At 37.6% G+C, this 18021-nt stretch overlaps 1 protein-coding gene across 1 annotated transcript in view; it reads left to right on the top strand.

Annotated features, from left to right (window-relative positions):
- Nucleotides 1-17922, top strand: part of LOC133983968 (C-type lectin domain family 10 member A) — a 93683-nt gene extending 75761 nt beyond the window's left edge. Inside the window, exons 7-8 of the mRNA XM_062423184.1 lie at nucleotides 16489-16567; nucleotides 17836-17922. Of these exons, the coding sequence (XP_062279168.1) occupies nucleotides 16489-16567; nucleotides 17836-17922 (166 nt within the window). The remainder of the gene's footprint in view (nucleotides 1-16488; nucleotides 16568-17835) is intronic.
- The last annotated feature ends 99 nt before the right edge of the window (nucleotides 17923-18021 follow it).

The raw sequence follows: 18021 nt of genomic DNA, 5'->3' as shown, positions 1-18021 counted from the left end.
AAGGCTTAGTTTGAGCCAGTGTACGACAATGTATGACGTAGGTTCTGGAGAATTCCCTAACAAATAAATAGTAAAAAATCCAAACTTATATCAACATAATAATTTCATATTTGAATTAAATAGACCTTAATACTGCAATCAGAACGTAATGAGTAACGAGTTCACCTATCAAACTTTGCTGGTGGTTCAGTTTCTGCAGGTGTGATTCTTTTCTTTCTCTGTTCAGCTAAAGTAAGTATCACTGCTCATACTAACTATCTTGTGTTTGGTCTGGGCATGTAAAACATGAAGAGGAATAGAAATATCTCAACAAACATTAAATGGATTGTCATGACCTTCTGACTTTTCCTTTTGCACCACTATGAGGTTGATGTTTTTGACTTTTTGTAAAATGTCTCTAAAACTACTGAACAGTTCGAATCCTAATGAAGTTGGTTTCTTCTAGTGCCACCAGCAGGCCAAATGTTTCACTTATATGAAATATCCCAACATTTACTTGATTCATCAACACAAAGTTTTGTACAGAGGTTCATGGTTCCCAGTAGGGCTGGGCCACATGGACAAAATCAAATATCACGATATTTTAGACCAAATACCTCGATATCGATATTACAACAATATTGTAGAGATGACTGTTGATGCTTTCACAAAATATTTACACTATGAAATCTTTGATCAATAATCATCAGTAATGTGGATATAATGAAAAAGTGGGTAAAAAGTAAATAACAGAACAGCTAGAACAGTCTGGTAAGTTCAGAAAATTACATATTTTACTGTAATGCAGCTTTAAAACCAGGAAAAGACAACTCTGATGACATAGCGCAATATAACGATATCCAAAATCTAAGACGATATCTTGTCTCATATCACGATATCGATATCATTTCAATATATTGCCCAGCCTTAGTTCCCAGAGGAAAATTCCTAACAAATTTCACTTATTTCTCCTTGTCCTTATCGTCACCATGAGGCTGACATGTGACTTTGAGGGCTCTGCAATGGATTGTGATGAAAATGGGTCAAGACATTTGATGCTAGTGAGTTGGTGATCTCCTGACTATTTTTCTGGCAATATCATCAGGTCAATGTGAATTTGTTTGGTTGTTTGGTTAACGGCCTCAGCTGTACTTTATGCTAATGATCAAATGCTCATATGCTAAAAAGATGTATGGAAATGATGAACGTGGTTAAACCTTTTTCCTGAGTAACTGTGACAAATCGGAACTCATACCATTGTTGCCTCTCACCCTGCAGCTTCCCCATCACGCTCTGGTTTAAACTGGGATATAGTAAATCTATGAAAACTATGAATGAAATTATTTTAATTTCTTGTTTATTTTCTTGTTTGTTTTCTCAGGACTGCTGGCAGACCAGACAGCCACCAACAAACTTCGCCACTATCAGCTGATGGCTTGTACTTTGGGGATTTTTTGTGTCATTTTGCTGTTCAGCATCATAGCAGTCATTGTCTACCGTAAGTATACAAAACAGACAGTACACACATGAACTCAGACTGAGACAGAGCACCAGTTTTCTTCTGTAACCATGATTTGATGGTACAATCAGTCATATATTTGCCAGAGTCAGAAACTCAGATAATTAAAAGCAGTTTACCCATAATTATTCTCAAAATCTTCGGAGTAAATGAGACAGATAAAACACAAGCTTACACCTAGGTTACACTAGGTGTCTGTCCAGGGGCAGGGGGGGTGCGATCAGTCTAATCAGCGGCAACACAGAGTTATAAGGACGCTTTGCTCTCACGCGCTGCATTTATAGTCACACAAACATACACACACACGCACAGTCAGTGGCGTGCACAGACAATTTGGGGGGCAGGTGCTCAGTGAAAAATAAGGGCACTTTGTGCGGCATGTGGAATTGCCGGCTGCCTTATTATAGCAGTGTGAGATTTATCTACCTCATCTTCCATGCTAGTAGAGCTGCTTCCCTGCTGTAGCTGCCTAGAATAGAATAATAATAGTTTTAATAATAGCCTATTTTTTAAGTTTTAATAATAGCGTATTAAGGTAAATACAAGATTATTGCAAGTCTTGTAACATAGAAATAACTTAATAATATAATTAGCTAATATAGCTTCATGCCTGATTTAGTACCGCAACACCACTTTGTGTAGTTAAAATAAAATGTGGACAGCTTTTAAGATATTTCAATAGAATAAGAGGAACTGTTCAACTTTAAAATCTGAGCTTTAAAAGGCCCTAAACAGTTAACATGACTCTGGTCTTGACTCTGACCTTTCATTTTCATCTTCCTCTTCCTCCTTGCTGCTGGTGGATGCTTTTATCCAGGAGAGCAGAGAGCTGCTTCCCTGGGCAGCCTGCTGTAGCTCCCTTTCTTACCCTCTCCTCTCTAGGCATTATGCTGCAATTAGAGACCAAAAGTATGAATAAGACTGTTTGGTGACATTACAACAAGGCAGAAGGCTACTTTTTCTGCAGGAAATTGGGAATTGCCTGTTTGTAATTTAGCAAATAAATTAGGCTACTGCAAGTGTTAATGATCTAGCCTAATGTAAACTTACACAAGACTAAATATTCAGCTTAAGTATACTGATAGATTCACTTGCTGTACCAACGGCAAACTCTACCGACATTAGTTGTGTGGTGGTCATCTCGTCATATCTATTATTGATTTGGCCTAGCGTCGCTATAGCTTGGCAACTGAGGCTTAGGGGGCAAACAATACACTAGACTCGATTCCTTTATGTGTTACCTGGCTGGTGGGGCAGGGGAGGAGGTGTGTGTGGGGGCTGCAGCTGTGCACTGCTGCTTCAATGCACCTCCGTTTGTGTCCGCTCTGCGCGTTCACGTTGACAAAGGAAGAGAGGTGTGTGCGGAGGAGGAAGGAGAAGGAGGAGGGAGGGCGTATATTGGGGCATTATTATTTATCACACGCTTTTAATCGTCGAGTATTTATAGATGATCATGTCAACATGGGCCACTTACAGTACACTGTAAAAAAAAAAAAAAAAAAAAAAAAAAAAACAACAACTTTCAAAAGGGCACTTGCTTGGTCCAGAGGGCAAAGGGCAGGTGCTATAGCACCACCTGGTGTCTATCTGTGCACGCCACTGCGCACAGTCACTCTCTAGTGCGCGCTCTTGCTCTTTCACTCCAGATTCCGGGAGAATACGTCTCATTTGCGGGTGTCATGGAGACGCTATCAATATGCGGGAGACTTCCGGGAGAGTTGGGATGTCTGCACAGTGTAAGTTGACCGGCTAATGTGTATGTTATTATTACTCATTGTTGAACGTAACCGCTGTGAAACAATCAGAAAATAACGTGTTATTGATCTGATTCACCGGCTTCTTACTGTCACCGCTCCCTCCCTCTTTATCCACTCTACCTCACTCCACCACAGTTAACACAACATCGTCTTGTGGCCGCTCTCTGACGGAGCAACTCTGTCCTCCATTCAGTGTTTTGAACTTTTATAAATAACAGGGAGGCGGAATAAACAGACATTGAACAGACTGTCTGAGAGCAAAGGAGAGCGTCACCATCACACACACATACAGTGAGTTAGCTGCTGCTCCTCCTCCGTATCAGCACGTGGGTTAGGGTTAGCTGGTTTAACAGTAAATTAACAAGTTATTAAAATACACATATTGCTCCCTCACGTGATCGGATCGGTGATCGGTTTATTTAAACTCACTAATCGGTGATCGTCCCCAAAAATCCTGATTGTGTAAAGCCTACCCCAAATTGCTCCCGTTGCTGCGCCAACGGTGTGTGAATGAGAATGAATGGTTAACGTCCTCCTGATGAGCAGGTTGGCACCCTGCATGGTAGCCCCTGCCATCAGTGTATGAATGTGTGTGAATGGGTGAATGAGATGTAGTGTAAAGCGCTTTGAGTGGTCGTAAAGACTAGAAAGGCGCTATATAAGTACAGTCCATTTACCATTTTACCATCAACACTGCAATCAAAAAATGTAATTAAAATAAATTTGTGATTAAGGTATGAATCAAAAACTTTTTTTTGCCAATCCAAAAGTTTTGCTTGCTGTTGAGCTTGCTAGTGTCCACTGATTTAAAGACGATGAGATTTACAGCTTGTTGTTGGGTTTTCTTAACAATAAAAATACAAAATACCATCCCTGTTTACTCAATTATGGCATAATGGGATGAGGTGGGATGCACTTTCAACTGTCAATACACTGTATTGTTGTTAGGGTCAAGGGTCCTAATATCAAGAAGAATATATCAGTTTGTAGAGGATTTGCATGTGTAAGACATTTCTTAAAAATAAAAGTACAGAATATGATCACTGTTCACTAAATTATGGCATAATGAAACGAGATGGGAAGCACTTTCATCTGCAAATACTGTAATGCACTACTAATGTTACAGTCAAGTGTCCTAAAATCTAAATACATGAGATGCTGCTCAATACATCAAACAACTAGCTGCATGTCTGTCAGCAGCTTTAACATTTTAGAAACACAACAGGAGCCTGTAACTTCCAAAAGTCTGGAAAACCTGAAGTTAAACAGACAAGAAGTAGCTTCCAACAGTGGCAAAATGACTAATCCAAAATTGCATTATTACTATCAATTAAGAGGCAAATTTTCCTTTTTCAGTTTCTTTGTATTATCATGAGAATATTATAAGAGAGCAGTTACTGGAGATCAATCACAACCTGATAGACCTCAATATCAAACTCAGCTCAGAAAGTGAAGGGTTGAGGAGAAACAATGATAATGAGACAGTCATCATTGGAAACCTGACACAGAAATATAATGTCTCAGAAATTGTGGACAAGCAGCAGCTGGAGACACGAAATCAGCAGCTGGAGACACTGAAGAACAACCTAACAGAACAAATACGAAACATGCAGAACAACATTACTGCAGCCCTGCAGATCTGTGATGCCTACTGCACAATAAAAGATGGAAGTAAGTTCAGATCTCATAATTCAATTCCAAAAATAAACCAATAATAATGTCACAATGCAAAAATGTTTTTATTTTTTTTGGTTTCTGTTATTTCAGACAGACAGTGTAAACCTTGCCTAGATGGCTGGCTGTACCACCAGTCCAGCTGTTATGCAATCAATAACCCTACTGCTGGACAGAAAACCTGGGAGGAAGCTCGACAGAACTGCACAGCAAAGAAATCAGACTTGGCTGTAATAGTTAATGTAGATGAAAAGGTAATGAGAAAACTGTGGGAATTTTATGACGGCCTATATGAAATGAAACTGTATTTTGAGTCTGTGAGCCACAGTGTGTTTATTTAAGTTCAGTGTTTAAATATCTCTCATAAGTGTCTTTCTGTTGTCCTCAGAAATTCATCAGTGGTAACAGTTGGGGAAGTTCAGGAGACAGTGGCTACTGGATTGGACTGAAAGCTGAAGCAGGGAAATGGAAGTGGATCAATGGAAGTGATCTGGCTGAAAAGTAAAAGTCACATTCCTAAACAGTTTGAATTATAAAATCTATCAGCCTTGATCTAAACATTATGTTCTTCCCTCAGCTCCTGGATGACACAACCTGCTGCCAGCAGCGTCTGTGCAATATCTGTCCATAACCAAGAATGGAAATCAGTGAGCTGTGGAAACAAAAACCGTTGGATCTGCAAAAAGGCGGCTTTATCTGTTTAAACAGTGAGAACCCACACATGAGAAGGTTACTGGATACTCTGTAAAGATTAATAACATGTAAGATCATATCAACTGGATTCTAAATATCAAGACAAAGATGTTTTATTCAGAATATGGGATCTTTTCTCAAAGCTATTCATGTATGAGCTGTGTGTGTGTGTGTGTGTGTGTGTGTGTGTGTGTGTGTGTGTGTGTGTGTGTGTGTGTGTGTGTGTGTGTGTGTGTGTGTGTCCTAAAGGGAGTATTAAACAGATAAAAGCTGTTCTTGTTCTGCTTTGTTAGAGATGAGATGTTGTTTCCTGTTTTATCTTCATGTAACAGTTTAATTATTACTGCTGATTGGCCAACATGGGGAGCTGCATTACTTGTTCTCAACAAAATGTTCCCAGAGTTGTTTTCTTAAGTATTGTATTCTAACGAAAAGAATATTTCAATGTACAGATGACTGGTTAACTATTATCTATTCATATAGAAGTAAATTCATATTTCAGTCACACCTTGTTGTTCATTGTCTTTTTCTTACAAATGTCAGTAAGCTTTCATCAAGTCAGATAACATTACACACATTTAAAGTTACAGCCATCAGGAGCAATTTGGGGCTCAGTATCTTGCCCAAGGACACTTCAACATCTGGACTCAAGGAGCCAGGATTTTAACCACCACTCTCCAGATTAGTGGATGACCCGCTCTTCCTCCTGAGCCACAGCTGCCCCAATAACAGCTGCAGCTACAGTACATAAAAACATGAAACATTTTAAAAGTAAAAGTCAGCCTCTGTGTATTTCTGTGCATCAAATCTTAAAGTTCACCTGCAGTACTGTGTGAAGGCTGCAAGATAAATTTAAAAGTTTACCAACTTAATATTTCATTTATGGTTTCACTTCTGCTTTGGAGTTGGTTTGGTTAGCGGCTAACGCTGAGTTTTTCTTCTTTTATGGTTTTAACCTGGTGTGTCTGCAGAATATTCTCACGCTACTGCAGTTTGCCTTTAATCAGTAACTTTTATAATGATCAAACACAATATTCTATTACTACGCACAACTTTCCATTTCATGAAGTCAAAACTTGATTAATAGCATGAATGTGGTACATGTTGTTTTGTGACCTACGATGAAAAAAATAAATATCTGCATTCAGACAGAATGAGCAGCACTGATGGATAGACAGATGCATTGATGAACTCTCGAATATTCACAATAATCACATATGCCTCATTAATAAATTATTATTAATGAACAAACCAAAAAACCTTTCTTATTTCTGTTCATCAAATGATAAAGTTTACTGTGAGGGAACTGTGAGGGAAGTGTACTATTTCCTTTATGGTTTTAGTTCTGCTTTGAAGTTGCAACACTTGTTTGTTTAGCAGCTAATGCTGAGTTCTTCTATCAGGAAATCTTCTTTAATGGTTTTAACCTGGTGTGTCTGCAGCATATTCTCACACTATTGCAGTTCTCCTTTCATCAACAGACAGTAATGTCACAGTTTGAAACAGCTAGATATTTAGACAGACTCTACAGGATGCTGGGCCAACACAACATAAACAGACACAGCAAATGTGTTGAAGGAATTTATGTTTTTCTACCCTTCAAACAATTAGGCCATAGCAAACATAATTGACAAACCTTCCTTAAAACTAATGGCAAGTTAAAACTAGAGAAAGAAAATATGAAACCACCAGCTGGTTTAAAATCTTAAATGACAAAGTTCAGTGAAATATCACTAATAAAATATTAAAATGTTCATGTGCCAGTCGTTAGGCTACTTTCAATCCAGTTTAAGGTCTTGAGAGCCAAGCAGGTGTCCGTGAGACCAACAGAATAAGAATTCCAGCGATCTTTGAGGGTCTTGCAGCAGCCTCCACACACATCTCTCCCAACACCACACTCCGTCTGTAAAGGCAACCTGCGCCGTTGAGAAGAGACAGGGATCGCCTTCAGTGACTCGATACCGAATGACAGAAAAAGCAGCATTTCACACGCAGCCACTGACTTCTGACTTTCCTTTAACTTCTGTTTTGGTTGGCGTATCAGTCAGAGCGTCCGTCGTCTCAGCCTCAGCTCATGCTCAAACTCTACAGACTAAAATATACAAACTGCCCTTCTGACAGTAACTTTTATTTCTACCTTTTAATACAACTTTCTATTTCATTAGGTCAAAACGTGGTCAGTAAAATGATCGTGGTAAATGCTTTTTGACCAAAGGTAGTAAAAATGAATATTTGCCCCCAGACAGACCGAGCAGCATAGATGGATAATACGTTCATTGTTCATTAGTTACACTGGAATTAAGAATCTATCCACTCATCCATCCTTTCATCATAAGCCATGTGCTATTCTATGCTATGCCCAGTATGTTATCAAGTTCATGGAAGGAGAAAGACGCTTTGTGGAGTGTTGCTTCTTAGCTGGCAAATTCATAGTTGAACCAGGCTGAGAATAGTTTGGCTCTAAGGCTGAATGATGCCGGCTTTGTGGGGAAGTCGTTGTTCAGTTGTGCAGATCAGAGGGTCAAGGATTGTGAGGTGGCCACTGATTGTTGTTAAAGTTAGCAGCTCGATGCTAACCATTTCTTGCTAAATCTTAAGCAGGCTTTTGCGTCAGCAGTTTGAGAAAGAGGGGCAATTCCTGCTACTCTCAGCAGCAGGAGTGAAGAAAGGGGGAGAGAAGAGGGGGGGCTCTGGTGGTGTGGAGTTCACACCTGGGTGCGAACAACCAAGGACTATGGGAAATTGAGTTTCTTAAGGACTCCCTTAGAGTCTTGAAACATGCGGTCATCTGGACCCAACTGCAGGAAGGATAGTTAATTTCTCGTTTGTTTTTATTCATTTTGATTCATTTTGATTCAAGATTTAAGTAAAAAACATGACAAACCATAAACACTACACAAACAGGACATAAATTGGCATAAGTTAAAAAGTAATTAGGCTAAATAAAGAAAGTCAGAATTTGCTCTGTAAGTACTAACAAAGCCATTACATCTCTAAAACAAAGTAGATGAACAAGGGCTCACATTTACTGAATATAAAACTTGGCCGAACAAAGCAGACAAACATATACAAAACTAGTTCATACTGCTGCAGTTTCACGGTAAGAGTAAAGGCTGTGTGTGTATGTGTGTGTGTGTGTGTGTGTGTGTGTGTATGTGTGTGTATGTGTGTGTAAGCTACAGACAGAGTTTCATACTGCAGAGGTGCCAAAACCACCAGTTCATTAGGTTGTTGTAAGGACACCATGAATTGAGTTCCCATACTAAGTAAACATCAAAGGTCTAAAACTGCGAGTGATCAGTAAAGGAAACTGACACCTCTGCTAAGTTGCTCTGTGGCTTAATTACAGTGTCAGTCGTCCGTCTACGAGTTAGACCGAGCTCAACAGACAGACTGTAGAGATGGCAGAGGAGATTAACTACGCTTCAGTTGTATTTAAAAATAAGAGAAACTTCCGGCATGAAGGTAGGCTTCTATTTTGCCAAGAATAATTATAACTTTATATGGATCAGACATTGATTTAAGTGTGGGTATTTTGTTAAAATAATACTGGAAAGAAAGTTATTTGGAATCTTTATGAATTAAAAGATTAAAATTAAGACAGTTTAAATCTTTGTTGTCCTATAAGTGAAATTAGATTTTCAACCAGATCATACTTATCCGTTCATGCTTACCCACAACTACAGTTTCCTACACAATGTGATGTCTATTGAAACGTTTTTCTCTTCTACTGGTGCTAGAAAAAATAAACCTGAAAACTGTTTTAATTAGTTTCATCCAAACATATCAGTTTAAACTGTTGGTCTTCATTTAAAGACGCCCTACACTCAAGTATGTGTTTTGCTTATCATTGCTTCACTTGCATGTTTGAGCTTCACTGTGCAGAACGATGTATGTGCAGAGTTTTCATCTGCTGCAGCGAGAATGTTTCTCTCATCTTATATTTGTATATTCATAGATTCTGTTGTTGTTTTTTTTAAATGAGGGAGAGAGAGTAATTTGTACTTCAGATAAATTATTAGTCAAAGCTGATCATTTTTAACATGTACGGAAATTCCAGCCAGATCACAGCTGCATAAAACAGTCATGAATATGTGTAGTATTATCTCATGAAGGCAGTTTCCTCTTTTATATTTATTCCACTTATTGTCAAAGTCTGATTTCGTCATCTTGGGTTTTAGCACATAGTTTTAAAGCTGTTTGAGGGTCAACAGCTGTTATTCCAGGGAAAATACTGAGGGACTTGTAATTTTAAAAGAAATTATTTTGGGATAACATTATTACTAAACAAAAAGCCAAAAATAGGAATGGAATAGGCTTTTAAAATACCATGAACACTATGCATTAATAAACCATGACATTATGTCCTTCAACCTTTCAGCTCAAAAGGAGGAAGCAATTGTGTACGATGAGGTGAAGGTGCCGCAGAAAAAAGTAGATCAAGCAGCTGATGGTAAGTTCAAAAGCAATGTAAGCAACATTACATTATATAACTGCAACTGGGAACATTTCTAGTAGTGCCTTTAGAACTGCTGCAACTACTATCACTACTTTAACATCAGCAGTAACATCAGTAAACCTGAAAGAAAAATAGTAAAATGTGCATAAAGTTGTTTTGCGTCAATGAGGCCAGATTAAAATGCAAACAGTAATCACCTTGTGTAATCAAAACTCCACTTCAATAGTCTCAATTTGTAATAATTGTCTACATTTTATAACTACAATAATGAGCACATGAAAAGCTGAACAATGCAGGCCTATTCCCCTTCGACAAGAAGATTTTATTTAGGATGAACCTTTAGTATTTAACACTAGATAGCAGTGTATGAATGATCCTGAGATCATGATACTATTTAATAAGCTCAATCTAATTATATTTAGCAACATTTCTGTGGGGCTAATACCATGTTCAGATCTCTTACAAGTCCAATCCAGTCGAGCATCTATAATTAATCATTGTGGATCTGACGCACTGTTTGCCACAGCCTCAGATGTTTCACAAAATTACAGATTAGTAGCTACAAGAACAGTCAAAAGAGGCAAATAAGTATAATAATCCCAAATTTAAGCATGCTGACATTTTAAGCCTTCATTAAATTAATTATATATATATATATATTGTGTGTTTTATTCCTCCGTAAATTACTTTTTGGTCTAGCACTGGGTATGCGCGCCAGAACTGCTGCACAACCATCCTCCGCCAACAGCCCTGCATGCTTTACAGAAGAGGAGAGTCTTCTTATTCACCTCTTCCAACACCAAGCAAGCCTATTTTCTAGTTCTCAATTGTAGAAATGGCAACTTTTTCTTTTTGTCTTTTTTTGTGGCATTGGTTACAGCCCAGGATTTGGGTCGCTTTCTTTGGTAACAGTTGAAGCTTTAACTTCACTGCGTGGCCTCTGCCGGGTATCGTAACAGCAGTGTAGTGTGAACAGCAGCACTGTTTCTGTCAGTGTGCGTTAGAGACGGAAATGGAAGTTAAATGAACTGAATGAAAGTGAACTTACAGTAAAAACCGCTGTATAGACTATTTTGGGGGGCGTCATGCTGGGAAAAACACTTTTCTATTAAAGACTGGTTTATTTGAATGCATCAGTAGTTATTCATTTATAAACATATATGTTTAAACTCTAAAAATGTTCAATTTACTTTCATTTGAAATGCAAACCTGACTGAAAGTAATCTCAGTTCAAGCCTAGAGACCAGTTTTTTTTAACAAAGCATCCCTTACAAACTGGGGGTGTTTCAAAGATGTAGACCATTCTCCAGGCAAAGAGGTTCAAGTCACAATATGCTACGAAACTCATCAAACTTGGTAGTGAAGAATGCAGGGTTTTTGGAGTCTCATATTTGGAGTTGGGTTTGAGGTAGGGTCTTACATTGTCTGACACTGTGTTCTTTTCAAGACAACTGCTACATGCTACTGTTATTACCATGAGTAGTTCTACTATTACTATTTGTATTGCTATTACTATTATTAACATGGTGGCAAAAAAAAAATATTCCAGTTTTCTTCAACAGTAAACAGAGAACTAATTTTGAGGTAGTGGAAGATGGTTCGTAATTGAGAAAATTATCACAACCTTTCCAGCCTTGATTCTTTGTCAGTTGTAGTAATTTTGGATGTTTAAATTTATAAGCTCTAATTATCAGGGGCACCACCTCTTCTGTCAGACTGCTAGGTCCGGTGGTTGTCTGCCTGCAGACTTTGTCCCTCTCGATTATGTCGAGTCGTAGGGTTGACAGACATTTATCTGCCGTATAGCTCTTGCAGGTTGATGACAGATGGAGGAAAAGTCCAATTTAACTAGTTCACTGTTTAATAAGTTTCTGGAGAGATCTCAGCGCTGGCCACACGTCAAAATCCTCAAAAATGTCAAAAACAGGCTGAATGCAAAACTTAATGACGTGTTTACTTTAAAGGCCTTTTCTCTGTACGTTTGCTGACAAAAATTACAAGATTACAAAAACTTAGAATAAAAATAAAGATTGGCGCGCAAACTAAGATAAAGAATAACTAAATGTTAAAAGAATAAGATAAGGTGACAAAAGTAAGAATGTGTGAGGTGACGAAGATGAGCAGAGCAAAACCTGTGGCAAAGCAAAGCCGTTTTCGGAGAGGTGCAGCTGGTTTGCAGCTTTTTTTTGGAGGATGGCTTGTGTGTCAGCCAATCAAATTCATCACAGCTACTTTGAGGATGTAATTTCCAGCTTTTTTACCATGAAACTTTTCATCATCATCATTAATTCATTATTTGATCCTGATTATAAAATGCATACTATAACATATACACAGAACACAGGATGTATCATTCTGGCATTGATATGACATCAGTTTGATTCATCAAGCTTCTATTCATTAAAACCTGAAAAGGATCGCTGTAATAACTGTGATAATCAAGTATTATAATGGTTTTCTTTAGGTAATTGATACTGATATAAGTAATAGGTATTGTGTTTAAACCATACTATTGACCCATGAAGTTTTGTATGAGTTTTAACACTAATTCTCACTTTCACACTTTGTGTTGAGAGAGAGGTGGAATTTAGGAATGTGCCTTTTAATTTATGACGGTAGTCTGTGTGACTCCAATCTGATAGTAGGAAAGGGGAGTGAAGTCTCTCTGATAAGTTATGACGTCCGAAGGAGACACCAAAATCTGTGTTACGTTACTTTTATGTAGTTCTTGTCACTTTGGGTTGCTCCATGGAATGTTAATGGATCTTTGTTTGTCCAAGAGAGAGACCATGCCAGTCTCTATATCAAACTTGCTCCAATTTACTCATCTCAGGGTCAAAGGTGACTCTGACCAGATGATGTTCTGAGCTGCTTTGATGCTGTGTAAGCTACACAGTGCAGCAATTTCAGTAAATCAATCTAACTGGTCAAAAAAAAATGATGAACTTAAAAGTAAAAGTTACCTGGTCATATTTTATCAGAAACACTAGTGTGGCAGGATTAACCAGTAATTAATATTCAAGAATTGCTGATAAGGTTTGTGCTTTGGCACCAGATGCTGTACAAAACTCAATAGTGCAAAATACACACTTGTATCAACATAATAATTATATAATGAAATTATTTAGACCTTAATGCGTGTGTACTATTCTGTGTAATTATATTTGGATAAAATGTTTCAGTACAGCTCATACTATTCTCCTGACAATAATGAACAAGCAGTAAGATACAAGTCACTCATGTTGTATCTGAGGCATTCATAGCAGTGGGGATGTTTAACTGCACTTCCATGAGTTCGCCAATCAAACATTGTGGGTGGTTCAGTTTCTGCAGGTGTGATTATTTTCTTTCTCTGTTCAGCTACAAGTAAGTAAACAGACATTAATTTTTCAAATTTCACTTTTTCTCCTTGTCCTTATCGTCACCATGAGGCTGACATGTGATTTTGAGGGAAATACCTGTGATGGATTGTCATTAAATTTGGTCAAGACATTTGATTCTAGTTAGTTGGTGATCTCCTGACTTTTTTTCTAGCAGCATCATCAGATCAAAATGTTCATTCGTCCAACATTTTGATTTACGACCAAATACCTCAAAACAATAACGTTCCCATTTGCCTCGGCTCTGCTTACGGGCTAATGATCAAATGCTCCTAGCTAAAAAGACGTATTGAAAATATGATGATGGAAATGTTGTACCTGCTTCCCATTCTCTGTGAACCATCATCAATCTATCTGTACTGTGTGTGCATAAAAACTGCAGGTTCTGGTCCTGCAGAAAAGCCCATTGTGACAAATCTGACCTCACACCTTTGTTGTCTCTCACCCTGCAGCTTCCCGATCACTCGCTGTTGTAAGCTGGGATATAGTAATTATGAAATATGAATGATATTATTTGACTTCCTTATTTATTTTATTATTGGTTTTCTCAGGATTGTTGGCAGACCAGAAAGCCATCAACAAACGTCATTTCTATCAGCTGATGGCTTGTTGTTTGGGGATTTTCTGTGTCATTTTGCTGTTCGGCATCATTGCAGTCAGTGTCTACCGTAAGTATACAAAACAGTCCATACATGAATTTAGACTTAGACATGAGACAGACAAACCAACTCTAAGTGTATGCCTGTAATTGTTCTCAAAATATGTAACCAAAATTGATTTCTGGACAAAATAAGTAATGCATGTTAATTTTTTAAAACCCTTGAATGGTAGTTGAATGAAAGGAATGAATTAATATACAACAGAGCAGAGGTTGGCAATAAATTAAGTGTAAAACAAAAACGTATGCTTAGATAGAATTTAAAGATAAAGATAAGAAGATATTCTAGATTTTTTGTCAATAAATCCAATGAAAAGATAAAAAACAACAATGATTCCAGTAACAAATGTTACCTATTTATTTGAAGCCTGATATATCTTCTTCTTTCTGTGCCAAATGTTTCTATTGTGTTACAAAACTTATTAAAACCAGATTATTGAACCTCACAGTTATGGATATAGTTGTGTTTCTTTATTATGCAATCAAACAGACAAGGTGTGCAGTCAAAAAAACAAAAAGAGTATAAGAGCAAAACTATCAACACTGCAATCAAAAAATGTAAGTAAATTAAATTTGTGATTAAAATGTGAATCAAAAATCTGCTCAAAAGCAAGCAAAACTATTGAATTCACAAATAAAAGCTTTCGATTTGCATTTTAATCACAATCTTATTTTTCTTTTTTTAATGCAGTGTCGATAGTTTTGTTCTCAAATCTAATTTTTGATTGTACACCTATTCTGTTTGATTGCATAATAAAAACACAAAAGTAAGTAACTCCATATACAGGTGCAGTGGGTAATGTGCTTTCTCCTAACAATGAACATTGGACACTTCAGTTTTTTAGCCACATATACCGTCCTGGTGCTATGAAAGGTTGCTAACACACCAAATCCATGGCTGAAAAAAGTCATCAACTAATACACAATCTAATTTAGTTTGAGTAATCTTTACTTAAACCTACAGCGCCCCCTGGTTTAAAGACAATAAGATTTACAGCTTCAGAAAGAACCAGTGGGTTTGGTTTGAGGGCCACAGACGGGCAGTGGAAGTCAGAATATAATGACAGATGGATTAACACATTGTTGGATTTGTTAAAAATAAATATATAATCACTCCACTAAATTATGGTAGAATGGGATGAGTTGGGATGCATTTTCAATTGAAAATACTGTGACACTGTATTGTTGTTACAGTCAAGTGTCCTAATATCAAAATACATGAGATGCTGCTCAATATGTCAAACAACTAGCTGCATGTCTGTCAGCAGCTTTAACATTTTAGAAACACAACAGGAGCCTGTAACTTCCAAAAGTCTGGAAAACCTGAAGTTAAACAGACAATAAGTAGCTTCCAAAAGTGGCAACATGACCAATCCTAAATTGCATTATTACATTATTACTATCAATTAAGAGGCAAATGTTCCCTTTTCAGTTCATTTGTATTATCATGAGAATAATGTAAGAGAGCAGTTACTGGAGATCCATCACAACCTGATAGACCTCAACATCAAACTCAGCTCAGAAAATGAAGGGTTGAGGAGAGACAATGATAATCAGACAGTCATCATTGGAAACCTGACACAGAAATATAATGTCTCAGAAATGAAGATCGAGAAACTAACTGCGGAGAACCAGGAGATGAACATACGAAACCAGCAGCTGAAGAAACAAAACCAGGAGCTGGAGACCCAGAAGAACAACCTAACAGCACAAATACGAAACATGGAGAACAACGTTACATTAGCCCAGCAGATCTTTGATGCCTACTGCCCAATAAAAGATGGAAGTAAGTTCAGATGTCATAATTCAAATCCAAAAATTACCAATAATAATGTCACAATGCAGTAATGTTGTTTATTTGTTGATTTCTGTTATTTCAGACAGACAGTGTAAACCTTGCCTAGATGGCTGGCTACACAACCAGTCCAGCTGTTATTTAATCCATAACCCTGATACTGCTGGTCAGAAAACCTGGGAGGAAGCTCAAGAGTACTGCAGAGGAAAGAATTCAGATTTGGCTGTAATAGTTAATGGAGATGAAAAGGTAATGAGAAAACTGTGGGAGTTTTATGACGGCCTATATGAAATGAAACTGTATTTTCTGTGTCTGTGGGCCACAGTGTGTTTACTTAAGTTCAGTGTTTAAATATCTCTCATAAGTGTCTTTCTGTTGTCCTCAGACATTCATCAGTGTTAACAGTTGGAACACTGCAGGACTTATTGGCTACTGGATTGGACTGAGAGCTGAAGCAGAGAAATGGAAGTGGATCGATGGAAGTGATCTGGCTGAAACGTAAAAGTCACATTCCTAAACAGTTTGAATCATAAAATCTATCAGCCTTGATCTAAACATTATGTTCTTCCCTCAGATCCTGGATGACACAACCTGCTAACAACGGCACCTGTGCAATTTCTGTCCAAAACCAAGGATGGAAATCAGTGACTTGTGTAAACAAAAACCGTTGGATCTGCAAAAAAGCACCTTTATCTGTTTAAACAGTGAGAAGCCACACATGAGAAGGTTACTGTATACTCTGTAAAGATTAATCACATGTAAGATCATATCAACTGGATTGTTAATATCAATCCAGTGTGTGTGTGTGTGTGTGTGTGTGTGTGTGTGTGTGTGTGTGTGTGTGTGTGTGTGTGTGTGTGTGTGTGTGTGTGTGTGTGTGTGCGCGCATGCTAAAGGGAGTACTAAACAGATAAAAGCTGTTCTTCTTCTTCTTTGTTAGAGATGAGATGTTGTTTTCCTGTTTTATCGTCATGTAACAGTTTAATTATTACTGCTGATTGGCCAACATGGGGAGCTGCATTACTTGTTCTCAACAAAATGAGTTGTTTTCTTAAGTATTGTATTCTAATGAAAAGAATATTTCAATGTACAGATGACTAGTTAACATTGGGAGCATTTTGGGGTTCAGTATCTTGCCCATGAGAACACTTCGACATCTGGACTGGAGGAGCCGGGAATCGAACCATCAATCTTCGGATTAGTGGACGACCCGCTCTACCTCCTGAACCACAGCTGCCCTATTAACAATCACAGCTGCAGTTACATAAAAACATGAGAAACATTTAGATTTTTAAAAAGTAAAAGTCGGCCTCTGTGTATTTCTGTCCATTAAAGCTTAAATTTCACCATACTCTTTATAACGGCTGTGGGGAAAAGTTTAACAATTTAATATTTCATTTATGGTTTTAGTTCTGCTTTGAAGTTGCAGCAGTTTCTTGTTTAGCAGCTAATGCCGAGTTCTTCTATCAGGAAATCTTCTTTAATGGTTTTAACCTGGTGTGTCTGCAGCATTTTTGTCATTCTATTGCAGTTCTCCTTTCATCAACAGACAGTAACTTTTATCATAATTAAATACATTAGCCTATTTTTCTGTTAATGTCTTTTTCTTACAATTTCGCTGATATTGTGAAAATAACACAAGCCTGTACTGTCTTAGAAACCAAGATCACAAAAATTAAAAATTAGAGCCTGACTGCAGCTGATGTTCTGTCCAAAATAAAGGATTGATATCAGTGAAGTGTGTTGACAGTAAGCAATGGATCTGCAAAAAGCTTTCATTTGTTTGAATATTGAAAAGCAACACATGAGAAGGTTACTGGATAAATAACATGTAAAATCATATCAACTGGATTGTAAATATCAATACAAAGATTTTTACTTCAGAATTTCAAACTGTTTGACGTCTTGCTCTCATGTTTAGGTGGAAGCAGGTTTACAGGAGCTCTGGTTCAGGGTCACTTTGATTATGCTGCCACCTCGTGGTACAAACGACTATTGCAGCTTTTGAAAGACATTTCAGAAGACAAAAACAAACTAGTAAAAACTTCAAAATTAATTCCTGTAAACATGTTGAGTCTGAGCACTTTAAAAAACTAAATTGGCAAAC

This window comes from Scomber scombrus, chromosome 7, assembly GCF_963691925.1.
Source record: "Scomber scombrus chromosome 7, fScoSco1.1, whole genome shotgun sequence".
In the NCBI taxonomy this organism is placed as follows: domain Eukaryota; kingdom Metazoa; phylum Chordata; class Actinopteri; order Scombriformes; family Scombridae; genus Scomber; species Scomber scombrus.
The sequence above is the reverse complement of the archived record's forward strand: the minus strand, read 5'-3'. Positions and strand labels throughout refer to the sequence as shown.